The sequence below is a fragment of the Rhinopithecus roxellana genome, chromosome 12 (assembly GCF_007565055.1).
Source record: "Rhinopithecus roxellana isolate Shanxi Qingling chromosome 12, ASM756505v1, whole genome shotgun sequence".
NCBI classification, from domain to species: Eukaryota; Metazoa; Chordata; class Mammalia; order Primates; family Cercopithecidae; genus Rhinopithecus; species Rhinopithecus roxellana.
The window spans coordinates 52,030,842-52,050,454 of record NC_044560.1 but is presented as its reverse complement, the minus strand read 5'-3'; the positions used below and the strand labels follow the sequence as shown (position 1 = coordinate 52,050,454).

Sequence of the window (19,613 nt, the reverse complement as noted above, 5' to 3'; positions counted from 1 at the left end):
AGCTAACCCACTGCCCTCCTTGGGCCCAGTTTTCTAATCTGTAGAGTAAGGGGCAGGACAAGGCGTAGATGAGCAGGATCTGAGACCTATACTTTTGTTTCACCAAGGGCATCTCACACTGATCATTTTCATGTCTTGGCTCTTTGTATGTGATTTTGTGTGAAGCAAATGTTCTTCTGTATAAAAATGCTTGCAAATTGCTGACAATCACTAAGACTCTCTCCATCCCCACAATTTGGTGGTCTCTTGGTCACTTGGAGCTCATGATCAGTCAAGAGCCTACTCGTGGCCGTTAATTTTCTTACCCCTCATCCTTTGGGTGAAACATCCACACAGCAAACATCATTGAATGCTTAACATGTGTCAGATCTTCTACTTTCACACAAACTGTACTATTTAACCCTCACAACACAATGGGATAGATATTATCATTGCCTCATTTTAGATGTTGAGAAAAAGAAACACAAAGGGAGAAAGTGTCAGTATCAAACTCCACTGCAGTTGGTAGCAGAGAAAAGACCCAAACCTAGATCTGTCTGAACTGAGTCCAGGCTGCACAACATTTAGAGGAGGAGATAGATTATTCACTTTCTAGAGAGAGACAGTAGGATCCTAGGATTCTGAACAAAATACTGACAGAAAATAAGGCCAAGCTTATAGGGTCTGTTTTTAAGAAGTTTGCTTCCCCAACCCCACTCCAACCTCTACTCTTTATCAGACCAGTGGTAAACCAATGTGGAGGACATAAACCACACCATGTTCCTAATCTCGAGGAAGGTCTTGGGCCTATGTATCAGCAAGATGGACTAAGTGCTTTGGGAACAAAGAATTCTCAAATCTCAGCAGCTGAAGCAACAACGCCTTGCTTATGCTACTTGTCCACCCTAAGGTAGAAAGGAAACTGACCATCACAGACACTCAGGGACTCAAGGTAATGGAGGCTCCATTTCAACACATGCTCTCATGATTGCAGAGCAAACTACTCACAGGCTCCTAAGGCTTACTTCATTGACTCAAACAAGGCCAAGCCCAGGCCTCAGTTCAAGTCAGCAGAGAAATGAAATCCTGTATACCACTGCCTAAGACAATCATAATCTGCAGGTTTCCTTTGCTTCTTTCTTTCCAGGCTCCTCCCATATGTGGCTTTCTGTATCTCACTATTGCAAAGACAAGAAGCCAGCCTTCTCTCCTGGAAGGATAAGCCAGCCAGAAAGAAATCCATGCTCAGAGCAATATAGCATTTGATCAGAATCATCTGTGTGTGTGCGTGTGTGTGTGTGTGTGTGCAAGCACATGTGGTGTATAAATGTTTTATCAGTACCACTAAACACTAACAATGCTGTGTTTTCTATATTTTAATAAGTATCAGTCTAATGACTGGATTGCCTTATAAAAGAATTGCCTACCGTAATCTAAAATTGTAGGTATTTTACCAAGCAAAGATTTAAGTATTAAATATGAATTGAGAAATGGCTGTATGTGCACAAAGCTAACATCTATTCATTTTTTTTTTTTCAGGCCCTGGCAGATACTGGAATCTCCTCAGAGTTGTATGATAATGCAAATGACCTTCTTTCTAAAGTTAGAAAAGACAAGTCTGACTCATTTGGAGTGACCATCGGTGTAGGCCCGGCCGGCAGCCCTTTAATGGTGGGTGTAGGTGTATCCGAGTCAGAAGATGCTTCATTCTTGAAAGAATTAAACAAGTATAATGAGAAGGTATTCAAACATAATGTCTGTGTCTCACAGTATTCCATAATGTACACTGAACACGTATTACCCTAATTGCATTAAAAAGTACAGTAGTAATTGAACCTTAATTTGCTTGTGTAATTGGAAATGTCTGATCAGTGGTAATCAGGTTTGTTTTTCTTATTACGCTTTTGCACACAGAATAATCACAAAGGGAATAAAATTCAATGATAAGACTAGGATTCTTATCACTTTGCCCCCCCCCCCTTTCCTTTTTCGTGGTTACCTGGAGCATATAGGGAAATGTGTAGAATGGTAATGTTTTAAGAGAAACAGCTGGACCCTCCAAATTTCGCTTGGAAGAATTGTAAAGCAAGCCTTGCTTTTCCAAAAAGATAGAAGGGCTGGTATGCCAGAAAAAAAAAATTTCATTTTTCCAGCAAACCTTCACCTTTAAGTGCCTATCATCCTGAGGGGTCAAGAAACGCTTCCTTGAGGAAAGAACATTCATCTAAGCTTAGATCTAAAGATTAGTACAAATTGTCCAGAAAAAGGGAGACAGAAGTTGGCAGAAGGATGCTGTAGACATGGAAATCAGCATGTGCGAGGGACTGGAGATGAGGAAGCCACACAAAAACTTGGGATTGAAAGTACTTCAGCCAGCTGAAACACAGAGTGGGAAAGGAAAACGGAGTGGTGAGGTTGGAGAGGTAATCAGGTGGCCAGGGGAATATTTATTGAATTAATTAGAAGCTTACTAAAATTCTCAATAGCATTAATACCAAGACTATGGATCCAGTTGGGGTTCAAAAATTATCTTGAATGATGAAAATACAGTTATAAAAATTAACTTACTCAGCACACATAAATTGAGTCCTAGAGCTTTGCCAAAGAATGAGCTATTGAACTGAAGATAAAGTCCTATATTGTTCTAAGGGTTATCTGTAGCATGTTAATATGGACTTTTCTAAAAGCATGTGGACTCCTCAAACTTCCATCATCACTTTGAATCAAGGTTTCTATTGCCTGAAAGTAAAGCCCATAGATGGCCATCTTCCTATAAAACCAATCCAAAATTCTTCCAGTGCTGTCTCTTATTTTTTTATATAAGAACCCTGCTTTTCTTTATTACTTAGTTCAAGATTACTATTGGAATATGAACTCCAGGGGGGCAGGAGCCTATCTCATTCAAGATTATGTCCTCTGCACCTAGTGTAATGCATGCGGCTATAGGCATTGTAGATCTTTGCTCAATAACTTCAATTGAATGACATTTCAGCATGTCATTAAAGATACCTTAAACACAATTTTTTTTTTTTTTTTTTTTTTTTTTTTGAGACGGAGTCTTGCTCTGTCGCCCAAACTGGAGTGCAGTGGCCAGATCTCGGCTCACTCACTGCAAGCTCCGCCTTTTGGGTTCACGCCATTCTCCTGCCTCAGCCTCCCGAGTAGCTGGGACTACAGGCACCCGCCACCTCGCCCAGCTAGTTTTTTGTATTTTTTAGTAGAGACGGGGTTTCACTAGGTTAGCCAGGATGGTCTCGATCTCCTGACCTTGTGATTCACCCGTCTCGGCCTCCCAAAGTGCTGGGATTACAGGCTTGAGCCACCGCGCCCGGCTCTTAAACACAATTTTTAATGGATACTTAATATTAGCATAGGAAGTTTCACAATGCAATGCTTTGATTAGCACTGGGAGAAGTGTGGGGGTGGGAATGGATTGGGCAAAGAACAGAAGGGTGAAGCACAATGAAGAAACCATTGTAGTAGCTCACCCAGGTGAGAGTTGATGAGAACTTGACCTAGGCAGGGGCAGTGGGAACAGAGATGGAGGTGTGGGGGAAGTCTGGCATACATTGGTACCAAATATGTGCTTGTGAAATATGGTAGTACTCCGTTACATGTATTTGTGTTCATATGTGTGTTTATATATATGTATTTCTTACAGCTACTAAAAGCTGACTTTTTGCATTATTTCTATTTATCTATTTATTTTATTTTATTTTATTTTTTTGAGATGGAGTTTTGGTCTGTCCCCAGGCTGGAGCAATCTCGGCTCACTGCAACCGCTGACTCCCTGGTTCAAGTGATTCTCCTGCCTCAGCCTCCCAAGTAGCTGGGATTACAGGCATGCACCACCATGCCCAGCTAATTTTTGTATTTTTAGTGGAGATGGGGTTTCACCATGTTGGCCAGAATGGTCTCAATCTCCTGACCTCGTGATCCGCCAGCTTCGGCCTCCTGAAGTGCTGGGATTATAGGCATGAGCCATCGCACCCAGCAACCTTTTGCATTATTTCTAATGGTAACATATATGCTCTCTTTTTTCCTTTGCTTTATTCAATGGCGGTTGTTGGCAGAAATTCATTTTCATGAGAATCTTCACAAAGGTGCAGACTGCCCATTTTAAGATGAGGAGGGACAACATTATGCTGGATGAAGGAATGCTGCAGTCATTAATGGAGCTTCCAGATCAGTACAATTATGGCATGTATGCCAAGTTCATCAATGACTATGGCACCCATTACATCACATCTGGATCCATGGGTGGCACTTATGAATATATCCTGGTGATTGACAAAGCAAAAATGGAATCTCTTGGTAAGTAAAGCAGCTCTATGTACACGGTAGTCAACACAGACACCAAGTCATGGTTTGAAGTTTTCTAAGCACTGACTATGAGCCATGGGTGATCTCATTTAGTTTTTAGGACAACTCTATAGGATAGAATAAGTATTATTATTCCCAGGGAACTGAGATCCAGAAGAGTGAGACTTGCTAATAAGCACCACAAACAGGATTTGAGCTCAGACTTGTCTAGCCCCCTAAAACTTTATGCTTCCTATTGTATCATAGTTACTTTTATTTTAAAAAAATGAGGGCATTTTGTTAATTAAAATGTGAAAACTTGTTTTAAATGCAGTATTATTGGTTAATGGAACTACCACACAGTCAGTCAGTGAAGCTAGAAACTTAGATTCATCTCAGACTCCTCCTTCTCCTTCACTCTGGTAGATCTCTAAGGTGCTTCAGTTCTCTCTCATTCTTCCGCTGTCCTCCATCTCCACTCCTGATGAGGTAAGCTGGGGTCTCATCTTTCACTTGTTACTGCATCAGCTCCTAAATGGTCTCTGGCGGCGGGCTCACCCCTTCCAACCTATTCTTGATAATTGCCACCAGATGAATCTTTCTACTTCACAGATCTGATTATATCACTTCCTTGCTTAACATCTTGAATGGCTAAGAATAAAGACTATTAGCATCGACCACGTTAATGATATTACTCCAACCTAGGAGAACAGTGGTTCTCAAAGTGTGGGCCCCAACCATCAGAACAGCATCACCTGGGAACTTGTTAGAAATGTAAATTCTCAGGTCGCCATCCCAAATCTAACTAAATCAAAAACTGGGAATGGGTCCAGCTGTCTGTGTTTTAACAAGTTCGCCAGGCGATTCTTCTGATGCTACTACAGTTTGAGAACCACTGACCTATTCAATGAGTGACAGGAAGGATGAGAGATCTATCCATATTGCAAAGCCAAGTTCAAATTCCCAGCTTTAAGAAGTTTCCTTGACTGCACCAGCCCAGGCTGGCTACTCCTCTTCTTCAACACATACATAAAATTCCACACTGGGTAGTCTTTAAAAAATAATTTTCCAGTGATGGGATTGCTAGGTCAAATGGTATTTCTGGTTCTAGATCCTTGAGGAATTGCCACACTATTTTCCACAATGGTTGAACTAATTTATACTCCCACCAACAGTGTAAAAGCATTCTTGTTTCTCCACATCCTCTCCGGCATTGGTTGTTTCTTGAGTTTTTAATGATTACCATTCTAACTGGCATGAGATGGTATCTCATTGTGGTTTTGATTTGCATTTCTCTAATGACCAGTGATGATGAGCTTTTTTTCATATGATTGTTGGCCACATAAATGTCTTCTTTTGAGAAGTGTCTGCTCATTTCGTTCGCTCACTTTCTGATGGGATTGTCTTTTTCTTGTAAATTTGTTTAAGTTCCTTGCAGATTCTGGATATTAGCCCTTTGTCAGATGGATAGATTGCAAAATTTTTCTCCCATCCAAAGGATTATAAATCATTCTACTATAAAGACAGATGCACAAGTATGTTTACTGCAACATTATTCACAATAACAAAGACTTGTAACCAAACCAAATGCCCATCAATAATAGACTGGATAAAGAAAATGTGGCACATATACCCCATGGAATACTATGCCACCATAAAAAAGGATGAGTTCATGTCCTTTGCAGGGACATGGATGAAACTGGAAACCATCATTCTCAGCAAACTAACACAGGAACAGAAAACCAAGCACCACATGTTCTCACTCATAAGTGGGAGTTGAACAATGAGAACACGTGAATACAGGGAGGGGAACATCACACACCAGGGCCTGTCGGGGGTGGGGGCCTAGGGGAGCGATAGCATTAGGAGAAATACCTAATGTAGATGACAGGTTGATAGGTGCAGCAAACCCCCATGGCACGTGCATGTCTATGTAACAAACCTGCACATTCTGCACATGTATCCCAGAACTTAAAGTATAAAAAAAAATTTCCAAATGTTAGTATTATCTTCCTTATCCAGATAGCAAGATATTTGAAACCAAGTATCATGCCTGCCACTTTTCCACCTCTTTAACATTCAACATAGGGTTTAATACATAGTTAGTGTTCAAAAAAAGACAGGAAGTTTGAGATGAAGTATTAATTTAGATTCCTGGCTAGAGTCATTCATTAATTCATCCATCTACATGTTCATTTAAAAAAATAATGCAACTGCTCTGTTGAGTATCCATTATGTGTTTGTGCTAGGGATATGATGATGAACAAATCTAAATATGGTTCCTACCCTCTTGCATTACAGTATTTTTCAAACTACATGTTGCAAGCCAATTGTAGTTCTCAAAATCAATGTATATGGATCACAAGAAAAGTTGCGAACTACAACAAAGGACAGAATAGAAAATATCATAATGGATTATAGGCGCTAAAGATAAATTATTACTTCAAGAAATCTTTTCCAGTTAAATAAAAGCATGCATATTTGTATCGTATCATGATGCAAAATAAGTAGCCTACAATGGATGTAAAATATGTAAAATGTAAAATAAGCATTTAAAAACTTTACTCAAGTGGGTCTTAAGAATCATTCAAAAACATGAGGAAGGAAAAAAGAGTTAACATTTGTTGAGCACCTACTAGGCTTCAGGAGCTATTTTACATATTCTCATTTAATTTTCTTGACATCACTTAGAGATTGGTGTTATCCAAGTTTTAGCTACATAAAGGCTGTGGCTCATCAGAGAGGCTAATTACTTAGTCCAGGCCTGCCAGAATCTGGGGTCAGAGCCCTGGGCCTCTGGTCTTCCACCATGTGGTTGTGGTATAGCTTTTCATTTGGGCTCCCGTCTTTGGGGCTGGATTGCTAATTAATTGCCTGGGGTATCTGGTGGCCCCTCCTCTTTAAAATCTGTGAGGCTGAAATGGGCTTCCAATGTGGTTAATATTCAAAAGGAGCCCACCGACAAATTGTCCCAGGGATAATTACCTCAGCTCTGTTTATAGAAAACCATATGTCGATAATAGCACAATTTGCTATTTGTGAAGAGCTGATTTTCTATAAATCCGGAAAGTTAGTGTTGCTTTTCTATAAATATGGAAATGTGCTAATCATCACCTCGTCTGCTGGAGACCGCTAATAAATCAGAATGTCATTTACATATTAACTTACAAAGAACAAAAATATCTACCTTCTTTCCCTTTGACAAACAGAATCACACACACCCTTTCTCCATTTTGATGTTTGCTATATTGGGTTGGTGCAAAAGTAATTGAAGTTTTTGCCATTAGAAACTGCAACTTTTGCCTCAGTCTAATAGCTTTCTCTCTGTCTTATTCTCTTTCCCCTCTGTCTCATTCCCTTTCTTTCTAGGTACTTTTCTCTCTCCCTTTTCTCTTTCCTCTTTGTCACTGTCTTTTTCTCTCTCTATGTATATTTGATCTACATGCTGTTAATGTATATTCTATTAAGTGGTTGTTTCTAAGAGACATCCTGTGTGGTGAACATTCATGTCTGTAAAGGCCTGAGCTTGGCATGGAATGATTTAAGTGAACATCCTCACTGGTTTGCTCTGGGGGAATCTTTTGTCCTTGGGTTTGCTCAGATCCTCTCTGGGTTCATCCCAGAGGATGCACGAGGCTGTTTTCTTCTAATGTGCCCTTTAGATCAAATGCTTCTCCCCCAAAGACAGCATGAAACCATGCCTCAAAAATCAAGGGAAGTCTTGGATGTTAGGGAGGTGATGTTAGACTTCAATGAGATCCTAACATTTCCTCAAGGGCTGTGACTGACAGCTTTGTACCTTCTGCAGGTATCAGTACAGTTTGGGGCTTAAATTTCTGGATTTAGATTTTGTTTCCCTCCTTCATTCCTTCTTTGGAGCTCTCATTATTTGTCTTTGTATCAAGGTATATAGAAGAGAAATAGTGTATTCCGCATTCTGACTTCTCTGGTTACAGAGCTGCCAATATATGTTGGACAGGTCAAGTACTTCAATGCCATTGTTCTGTTCAGTTGGATGTTCCCGGCCTCCTTTGCACATGCTGTTCTCTCATCCCCCAATGCTCTCTTGCCTGTCTTGCCAACCTGATAAACTTCAGCTCATCCTTCTGAACCTTGTAGGGGCATCCCTACCTCTGTGAAACATGCTCTGATATTGCTCCACCCCTTCTCCCATAGTTTCATTTGTTTATACATTCATTCATTCAGCCATGTCCATTGAGTTTGTATCATGTGTGAAAAGAACAAAATCAGTATGGTCCCTGTTCTTGCAAAGCTTACGATCCAGTGGAGGAAACAAAATAAACAGCCAAAGTCCAAATATCATTGTTGGTCCTCTTTTACTTCCTGGCCCCATCAGCAACATATGTTGACTTTACTTCTAAAGTATATACATCACCTGTTCTCCCTGTATTACTGTCTCACTTGTACAAGCCACTGTTGTCCCTCACCTGGATACTGCAAGAGTATGGTGGTCTCTTATTCTCTTTCTTTGTTGTTGTTGTTGTTGCAGGTGTTGTCGTAATTGTTGTTCCTGTAACTCTCTGGCACTCCAGGCTTACTTCAGTCTAGAGTCTTTGTATTAGCTGTCTTCTTTGCCGGAACCACCTTTTCCTCTGATGTTTGTATAGCAGTATTCCTACCAGTTGGATCTCCTTAAGTGTCACCTTTTCAGAGAGACCTTTCCTGACCATGTAGTTAAGTTTCTTTGTTATATCACCCTATTTTAATTATCATCAAATCAGTAGCCCCCATGCTCATAGACTTATTTGTTTATTGTCAATCTCCTCTTTCTAGAATGTTCATTCCAATCATTTTTGCTTATTGCTGCATATTCATTTCCTAGACTATAGTAGGGACTTAACTTGTAAATTAATTGATCAATATGTAATTGCAAATTGTGATAAAAAACATGTAGAAAATGAATAGGTTGTAAAAATAGAGACTAACTTCAGGGTGTGAGGGAGGATATTCACTTAGTTTGGGATGATCTGGGAAAATCTCTTTGAGGAAGTGAAATCCAAACTGAGATGAGATCCAAAGGATAAAGAAATGCGAAAGACAAGGGTGAAGGCGTTCAGGGTGAGTGGACAGCTTGTACAAAGGCCCTACCTGAGGAAAGAGCATGGCGTGTTTGTGAAGGGAAAGAAGGCATGTGTGACAGAAACCTTGGAATAGGGGAATGATAGCAGAAACTGAGGTTGGAAGAAGCCAAGAGGCATCAGAGAGTCTTTCTGGCCATAGTAAGAAGTATGGACTACATTTGCAGTGGCAGAGAAACTACTGCAGGGTCATCAACAGGGCAGTGCTTGGTCTACTCAATGGGTAGCAGATCATTCTACTGCCATGTAGAACACAGATTAGAGGAGCAGGAGTGGACTCAGGAAGAACAGTTAGGGGCATTGCTGATGTCCAGGCAAGGAATAAAGAATGGATGTGAAAGAATATGATAGATTTTAAAGTAGAATTTAAGGAATTTATAGATAGACTGGGTGTGGATTGTGAGGTATCAATTACTCCTTTCTCTAAATTGAATTTTTATCATAGACACACGAGTGTGTGTGCATGCACACATACACACATTGAGGTGAGAAGGACAGGATGTGCTTACCTGAAGGTGCCATCTTCGTGGTAAAGACAGCCCGCAGGCATTTGGAAATATGGTAGGCATTCTGGGGGCAAAGAAAGGACTCTAAATATACATACATATTTAAACGCATATTATAATAATTGCAATTATATATTTGTCTCTTCTACAGACTATGAACTTTGACGTACGAGTCCTAGGCCTGTTATCCTTGGGGTACTTTTTGAATCTAGCACAAGCCTGAGACCACAGTAGTGCACCATGAATACTCATTGAGCTGCATTCCCCTTGCTGCTTCTACTCCTCCAACTCTTACCATCATGTGAATGACCTCCACATTTCCATCTAGAATCCTCTTTCTTCTCCAGAATCCCTACCCATATTTTCGTATGCCTGTGAGTATCTCCACTAGGAAGCTGGCACCTCCACGCAATAACATTCATTTCCTTCTCACCCCAAACCCTTCAAGCATTTCTTCCCGAATTATTTCTCTATAGAGACACCACCATCCTCCCAGTTTACTTGACATAGAGAGGTGGAAAAATAATTGACTATTTATTGCGTGCTAAGCTCCATACCAAGTCTCCTCACCTAAGATTGACAATGATCCTGTGAGGGAGGCATGGTTTTCTCATTTTTACAGATGGAGGAAACAAGGCAAAAAAGTCATATCACTAATAAGTGAAAAATATACAAAGTGAGTTAAAATCCAGGGTTCTTTCTTTTTCATCTCAGTTGCCTTTATTGGGACTCACAACCTGGGAAAAATTCTGTCCCTCTCTTCTCTCCCCCTACATAACTCATTAGTCACCTCCTCTGTATCCACAATCCGTCCCTTTCTCTCCATTCCCGATACCACTGATGACCATGCTATGCCATTTTTTTTCTGCAGGTTCCCTCCAGCTAAGCAGACATGCAGAATGAGAAATGTATCAGAGGTTAAATGGGTATTTCATAAATGCCTTTGGAACAAAGTTGGTGGTGGTCTGCTCCAGACCCCTTCGGTGGCTCAGGTAGATAGGACGTGACACATTTGTTTCAGCTTGTGTGCCCTGGGTCCCTCAAAATGCAACATGAAGTAGAATGTTTCCTACCAGTTAAAGAATCTCAGGGAGTCTGATCGGACACCTCTATCAGGGATGCTGTAATAGAAATCCTGCATAGAATAGAAGGTTAAACTGCCATGATTCTTGGCCTTATTGAAAGGGCTTTGCAAAGACCTCACAGAAAATGACTTATGTTGATGATTTGCTCACAAAAACAGAAGTAGCCATTCTGCCACCCTATCAAAGACAGCAGGCCCCATCAAAGATGGCAGGCAGTGTCCTAGTGGAAAAAATTATTTTCCCTGAGATATCTTTTTTTTTTTTTAATCTAGGCTCTACCATTCAGAAGCTGTTACATCACATTTCTGAGTCTCAGTTTTTCCATCACTAAGGTAGAGATTGTCATAACTACTTTAAAAGTCTATTGTGAGAATTAACCAAGATAGTCATGAAAAGCACTGTGATACCTTAAATACTGTCCAAGCAGCACTTACTATTATGGATTATAATTTCAGGTAGAGTCAGTAAGTACTAAAGCCATTTTGATCAAGCTCTGTGAAATTAAGAAACATGCCAGTGACATGGTAGCAAGGAGTCCACTCTTTGAAGTCAGATACATCTGGGTGGGGAACTTGGTTCTATCATTTAGTAGCTGTATGATTTTGATTGAGGAACAACACTTAATTTCTCTGAGACTCAGCTTCTTCAAGATCCAAATAAGAATGATAACAAGGTTTGTTTGGTTGAGAATAATTCTATGTACATGTTGCATGATAAGTGTTTAATAGATATTTATTCCCTTTAATGAAGGATATGAATATATCACAGTGGTTGGAAACATGGACTCTGCCACTTATTATGTAGTCATGGGCAGATAATTTAATCATCTGAAGTTTCAATTTCCTCACCTGCAAGCTAGAAATACTGTCATCTACCTCATAGAGTGGTTGGTTGTGAGGAATAAGTGAACTTATTTTGTACCCACATTCCAGTAAGCACTCAATAAATTTCAATTGCTGAAGTAGGTTCTGAGTCAGATTGCCTGATTCAAGTCCTATCTCTGCCTTTATCAGTCATGTGACCCACAAAGTAGTTAACCTCGCTGTGCCTCAGTTTCTTCTTCTAAATGAGTCAATGACAGTACATACTTCATACGGTTGTTGTAAACTTGAGGTGAAACAATCTATGTGAGCATGTGGCTTAGTGCCCGACACAGAGTAAGAATTCAAAAATGTTACCTATTATTGCTGTATGATGTTGGTGTTATTATTACCACATTTTTATTATTCCCAGATTTACAGTTATCAACTCTGGAATGTTAACTGTTCTCTCATCTGTAAAGTGGGGATAAGAGGAAGATCTGTCTTCCAGGGTTCTGCAATCACTCAGCTCTGAAGCATTGCTCAACCGGGAGGGAAATCATTATCATGATGTCCAGCGTGCAGTGGCTGGTACATTTGCTGTGGACTTGGAGCCTCAGCAATCATGCCTCCTCCTCCACCTGCCCATTTCTTTGATCAAGGTCATTCATTTCTGTCTCCAAAGCTTCATCCAGTGTTGGAGGGACCACTCTTCCCATTTATCAAGGTCACTTTGAATTCTCATCACTATCTTTCAAAGTGTTAACAACTCTGCTCAAATCAGTGCCTGCTTTCCATCATCCCTGACCCTGATTGATGCCAGATAAGAGTGACCCTGGGAAAGACCCTTCCAGCAAGAGTGCAGTACATCCAACCCATTATTGATCATCTTCTTCCAGTCAGGGCTTGTGGACCAGCCAGTCTACCACCTAACACACAACGTCTAAATAGCTACAGGGACAGAATTTAAAACCTCACTAAAATTAATGCCAATTATAGCTCTATATCCTCTTCCTCCTCCCTCCCTGCCTTCCTGTATTTCATTTATTCATTTAGCCATTCCTGTGGCAAACATTTATAAAGTACACATAACATGGGAAACACTGTCTAGATACCAAGATGCTTAATACATGGTCCCTCTCATCAGGGGTCTCATAGAAAGTAAGGGGGTTTCTCGTCGTCATAATCATCTGATTATGATCAGGGATAATTTACTCTGTGGACAGCCAAATTGGTTACCACCCAAAGTGAACAAGCAATTTATTTTCTTATTCACTATTTGGTTTTAATAAAATGTATTTACATATAATATCTACTACTTGTAGAACATAACACATTTACATCTGGCATTCAAATTCATCCTCATAATAACTTTATGAGGAATTATATTATCATTTTCCCCAGTTTTATAGAAAGAAAGTTGAAATCCAAAGAGCTTAAGTAAATGGTTCAGTGTGACTCACTTAGTATTGAACCTAGGTCTTCTGATTTAGATTCTGTATGTCTTCCAAGTACTCATCCCTTTTTCCATACATTCTGTCATTCATTCTGATACTATATGCGAGAGGCTTAGGCTCTAGCAGTGGTGGTAAGACAGCCAAGATTTACTGAGTATTTACTGTGTGGTAGACACTGGGGTAAACACTTTAAATGCACCATCTCATTTAATTCTCAGGAGAGACCTGTGGAGAGGACACTATTGTATAATCTCCAATTCACAAAAGAAGAATTGAGACTCAGTTATTCTCTGTTAAATAGCTTGCCCAAGGCCACATAGCTATTAATTGGTGAAGTCAAACTCAAGAAACTGTAATGTTAAGCAACGTGCTATTATGTCTCAAGGAGGTCTTAACTTAGGATTTTTCAAACTGCAGACCATAACCCATTATTAGTAGATTGTAAAAGAAATTTAGTGGATCATGATCAGCATTTAAAAAATAAAATATAATAGAATGCAAAATATCAGAGTATATCACACAAAGTGTAGTTAAGCATTGAAACTTCTTTTAAGCCAAGCACAGTGGCTACTTCTTGTAATCCTAGCATTTTTGGAGGCCAAGGCTGGAGGATCCTTTGAACCCAAGAGTTTGAGACCAGCCTGGGCAGTATAGGAAGACCACATCTCTATAAAAATTTAACAAACAAACAAAAAACTAGTCAGGCATGGTACATGCACCTGTAGTCCTAGCTACTTAGGAGGCTGAGGTGGGAGGATCACTTGAGCCTGGGAGGTCAAGGTTGCAGTGAGCCAAGATCACACCACCGCACTCCAGCCTGGATGACAGAGAGGGGCCCTGTCTCAGAAAGAAAAGAAAAGATACTTCTTGTAAATGACTGTGTGTAGACTGGATCATGATGTGAAATGTATTTCTTATGTTGAGAGTGGTCAAGAAAGTGTTAAAAACACAGTCTTAACTCAGTGTGCTCCACTAACTATAAAAGCATATTTAATTACTTTAAATAAAGGAAAAATCATCAATAGCCCTAAGGGAGGCATTGGAACGTGTATTAATCAGGTTCTCCAGACAAACAGAACTACTAGAATACCTGTATCTCTCTCTATTATTAATTTTTATGTAACATGTATATATAATATAAAGAGATTGATTACAATGAATTGGTTCATGTGATATGGAGTCCGACAAGTCCCAAGATCTGTAGTCGGCAAGCTGGACACCCAGGAGGGCTACTGGTTTCATTTCAGTCCAAGTCTGAAGGCCCGAGAACCTGGACAGCCAGTGATGTATTTTCAGCCTGAAGGCCAGCAGGCTTGAGACCCTGGAAGAGCTGACATTTCCATTCAAGTCCAAGGGCAGGAAATAAAAGCCAATGTTCCAGGTTAAAGAAAGGAAGAATCTTCTCTTATTCAGAGGAGGGTCAGTCTTTTTGTTCTATTCAGGCCTTCAATTGATTGCATGAGGCCCATGCGCATTAGAAAGGGCAGTTTACTTTATTAAGTCTAGCACTTTAAATGTTAATCTCACCCAGAAACACCAAGAACAATGTTTGATCAAATACCTGGGCATTCCATAGCCCAGTCAACTTGACGCAGGAAATTAACCATCACAGGAAGATAGACAGGTGGGAAAGCTGGAAGCAGATGTCAATAACAACTGTGGAGCTAGGTCTGGAAAGTCTCATGGAATCAAATGGTTCCAAGAGTGTATCTCATTGGAAATAGAGGAATAAGCATCATTGGGTTCTAATTCTGTGGCAGGTGGCACGCTGAGCCCTCTGATGCACATCATCTCATCCAAGCCTTGTGGCAACTCTTTGAGCTCTATTTTATGGCTGTCCTCATTTTACAGATGAGGACCACCAGGCACTGAAAGGCAAGATGACATGTCCAAGGTGACGCAGCTGGTCAGAGACAGGATGAGGTTTGAAACCAGGTTTCTAATTCCAAGTGCAATGTTTCTTGCAGTAAACCTAGGTATTTTCTTTCATTTATTTTCCTTTCTAAGAGCATCAAACTGTTGTGATAGCTTTGAAAGTGAGTCAATTGGGTTTTAAAAATAATTAAGGGAATATTATTTTCTATATCCATTTCTAAATGTAATGTTGGGTCAGTTTGATCCATTGATGGGGAATTGTAACTGGGAGAATTGTTAATGTTTAAACTGACAAGCACGTGATTGTTCTGAAACTTAAGTACAGACTCAGAGCCAGGAACAAGCAGTGTGCTGGCTGGTGACACCCAAAGAGGTGAACCTCAGAGACTTGCAGGTCAGAAGAAGTGTCTAAGCCAGGGATGTCAAGTGGTCTTAACAGCAAATGCTACCTAGACTGCTGAGTTGAAGATTGAAACACAAGATATGGGCTCAGCCAGAAAGTGCTATGATCAATTAGTGATGTCTGCCAGAGGCTGGGAACTGAGGGCAACAGGGCTCTTAGGCTGTGTATTTACTATACAGTTATTAAAATAAGACAAAGGCAGCCCAGATGTTTAAGCCACGTGCGGAGAGTGATTGGGGTGGGATAGACATTTAATCAAACTCCCTTAAATTACCATCACATTTATGTATCATGGCTGATTGTTTGATTATAACTCCCTTTCAGGACGATTCTGAGTAGAGCATTTACCCTTGTTGCACAAAGTTGGAAACAGGAAACAATCTTAGTGGAAAACCATACTCATAACCTAATCTCCATTCATCCATTCATCCACTCATTCAGTAAATGCTCACTGAGCACCCATGATTTCTGGGAACACAGGGGTGAAACACACAGATCCCTTCCCTGGAGAAATGTGCAGTCAGTTGGGGGCCAAGAAGAACGTAATATGATAAATGTTTAAATAGAAACAAATACAGTAGAAGTACAAAGGAGGGAACAACCTTTTCTGCCCCTCCCACTTGCTAGACCCTAGACCTTAAAGATATTCAAACCTCGTCTTCCAAAATTACTAGGAGTAGAAGTTTGCCTGGAAGAGAAGGGAGTTGCATGGGAATGACTGGGGCAGCAAGTAGGTAAGGATGAGTAAAAGGAGATGAATGTCCAGATTCACCCAAAGGCTGGACTCAGTTTTTGAAGGGCTTGCTACTGAGGCCAGGGCATAAATGAGAACAATCTTGGCTGAATTGTGCCAGGAATAGTGATGATATCAGTGGCCAGAGTCAGTGTTGGCCTCTCAGAAACCACAGAGAGGATGGCAAGCTGCAGGAATCATACAAGGTGAACACTGAAAGCAAGAGGGTCTCTGCATTTGGAAAAGAAGGCCAGCATTTCAATGAGCAGGTGCAGACCTCCAGCTCATTGTTCACCATTGGAGTGCACTATACTGAGCAATGTACTGGTCCCTGGACTTACCATACTGTTTCTCCTTGATTTGCATATGCTGTTTCTTCTAGCTGGAATTTTGCACCTCTCCCTCTGCCCTCCCTTATTCACTTCGTTTATGCTTATTCGTCCTCAGTTCTCTGCTTAGCTCAAATAGGACTCTTCCAGGCAGCCTTTCTGTCTCCCCAGGTCTGGGTTGAGAGACTGTTTTAGGTGCTTCAGTGTACTCAGGACTTAGCTCTGAGTGTCACACTATTGCAGCTGCTTGTGTCCAGCGTGCATCCTGTTAATGTTGCATCCCAGAGTCTTGCCCATTGACTGAGCCTGGCCCACAGCAGAGACTCAGCATCTTTCTAGCTGGGGTGGTTCCAAATCCAAGCCCATGTATGCCTCCAGAGCTTTCCTAACACTCTGCAGAGTTGGGGGTGGTGTCCTAAAAGTTCTGAGCTGAATTGGACAGTGAGGAGGGTGAGGTGGGCAGGAACCTTATTGTGAAAGGTCTTATGTTTGTGGCTAAGGACTCTGGGACAGCCCAGCAGGTCTTTTAATTAATTAATTAATTAATTAATTTTTGTGCCTGCTAACTAATCAGTCACCCGAACAGACAGTCACTGGATTCTAACAAGCTCCAGGCTTTATCCCTAGTTACCATGACAACCAGGCTTCATGGTGATGGATGGTATTGATTGACTGACAGACTCCTAGTTTCTTGGCTCTGTCCCTACCCCCCTTAAGTCATCTGCACACACATAGAACTGAGACTCTCAGCACCATCTTTCTGATTGTTTCTTGATTTTGAATTTCCACCTCTAATATCACTGAAAACAGCTTCTTACTTAAAGGAGAAAAGCTGAGATGGTGTCAACCTTCTTCCCAGAGCCATCCTTAGCTCTCTTTCCCATAGGCAGTATAATATGGCATACAGAACAGGGCTTTAGACACAGGCCTTGGTTCAATCCCAATTCTGTTATTTACTTAGTGTATAACCTGAGCAAGTGACAAACTATCTAAGTTAAGTTTAAACTATTTCAACTTACTCCTTTCTAAAATGGGACTGATTATCCTATTGTGGCATGATGTGTGAACACTGAGTGAGCTAACCCATGAAATATCTCCACCCAGCACATAATAGTGCTTATGAAGTCACCGGGTGCCCTTGTCCTCCCCACTTGCTCCTGGCCTAACCACTTATACTGCAGAAATGCCCATTAAGAAAACCTCATTTTACAAACTCCTCAGCCTCCCTCTTATTCTAACTTTGCAGATTCCAAATCAGGAGCCAAAAGCCTCAGTGTAGGCTGCAGCATTTCTGGCAACAGTACTAATGGCAACACTTAACTGCGATTGCTAGCTCTGAACCAGGCACTGTCCTGAGCACATTACATGGCATGGATTAACTCATTCAACACTCACAACAACCCTAGGAGGTAGACAGTATTAAAATCCCCATCTTACAGATGGGAAAACTGAGGCAAGAGAGGTTAAACAATTTGCCCACATGGTCATTGGGCAGCGATGGAATTCCAGCTCAGGCAGTCTCTGTTTCAGAATCTGGCCTTCAGCTATGCTGTCTCTTGTGATGGCTGAAATCATGTAGAAGAATCAGAGCCTCTGAAGAGCCCTTATCAAGTAGGACAAAGACATGGGACTGCAGTCTCAACATTGCCTCCTTCTTCTGCCTAGCTTCCTTTCTCTGAGCTTCTTTGCAGAATGAGGTAGTCAGGGAATGAGGGGTTTGGAAGGCTCCTTTCAGGACTACCATTGGCTACTCACCATGCATGATGAATGTTCCTCTGCAGAGTAACAGTAGCATGATGAAATGAAGCATCCATTGTGTTTGAGTATGGCATATCTTGCTTCAAGACCTGATTCTTGGGCCTGTTAGTCTTGAGTGACTTTGGCAAGTTACCTAACAATAAAAGTTAGTATTTATTGAACACCTAATTGTGCCAGACACTTTTTAGGAATTCACTTAGAGAAACTATTATCATTCCCATTTTAAAGATTGGGAGTATGAGGCAGAAAGTCAATAAATGAGTTACTCAAGTCACTAACAGAGAAAGTGAATGGTAGAACTCTGACCCCAGAGGTTACACTCTTAACCACCACAAATCCTGCTTTTTCCAATCCTAGTGAGCCTGTAAGATGGGTAAATCCCCCTTGTCCCAGAATACTGTTGAGAGTTTCCAGTGAGATAATGCAGCTGAGCATGCTTTATAAAATATAGCATGAGATATTAATCTAGCATGAGATATTACAAAGCTGTGATTTGCATCTTCAGTTAAAGAAAGATCTGTGACTCATAAAACGTTTTAGAGGCATTGTCTATGTAGGCTAAAGTCAGCCAATCCCCAAGCACTCCTGGGGGGTTGGCACATGCCAGGCTCTGTGCAGAGATTTGCAAACCTAAGAGATGACTTAGAAGCTTATAGTCTTATAGGAAGAACAGACCAAGAAATTGACAATTACTAGAGTGAGATAAATACTATGCTGGAGAGAAGCACAGGGATACACTGAGGGCTTAGATATAGGGCCCTTGGGGATTAAGAAAAGGCTGTCTGGAGCTGAGTGGGAGAAGCTCAGTGAAAGAGATAAAGGGATTTTCTAGCACCTGCAAAGGCACCGAGGTACTCATTTTATTCTCAGGTGTTTGGGAAGAAGTGTGAGTTTTAATGAATAAACAGAAACACAAAGGGGACAGGTAAGTTAGCTGACACCTCCCAACTAGCCCAGCTACAGACTCCAATCATCTTTCCAATGTGATGATAGAAAATAGACTATTAGATTCTCTTTCCCCTTCTGAGGCTGTCTTTGGGGGCAACCGATATAGCAAAGCAATGTAGCAGATAAATCATAGCAACATGAATGGTATTTGTTTTTTGTGAAGAGATAAATAATGCACTACACCTGCTGTTTTCCACCTAATGCTTTTAATCTGAGGAATGACAGACTTGCCGTGTTCTGGCACCTTGGAAATCAAGCTGCCTGGTTCTGCCTGAGAGCTGTAGACATGCAGCAGCTCCATGGAGGTGTGAGGGCAGCTCTCCCACCTGCACCACAGCC

General features: G+C 40.9%; 1 protein-coding gene across 1 annotated transcript in view; it reads left to right on the top strand.

The window, feature by feature from the left end:
• The window catches only part of C8A (complement C8 alpha chain), a 70,327-nt gene that overhangs the window by 33,719 nt on the left and 16,995 nt on the right, over nt 1–19,613 (top strand). Inside the window, exons 6-7 of the mRNA XM_010365732.2 lie at nt 1,519–1,719; nt 4,053–4,293. Of these exons, the coding sequence (XP_010364034.2) occupies nt 1,519–1,719; nt 4,053–4,293 (442 nt within the window). The remainder of the gene's footprint in view (nt 1–1,518; nt 1,720–4,052; nt 4,294–19,613) is intronic.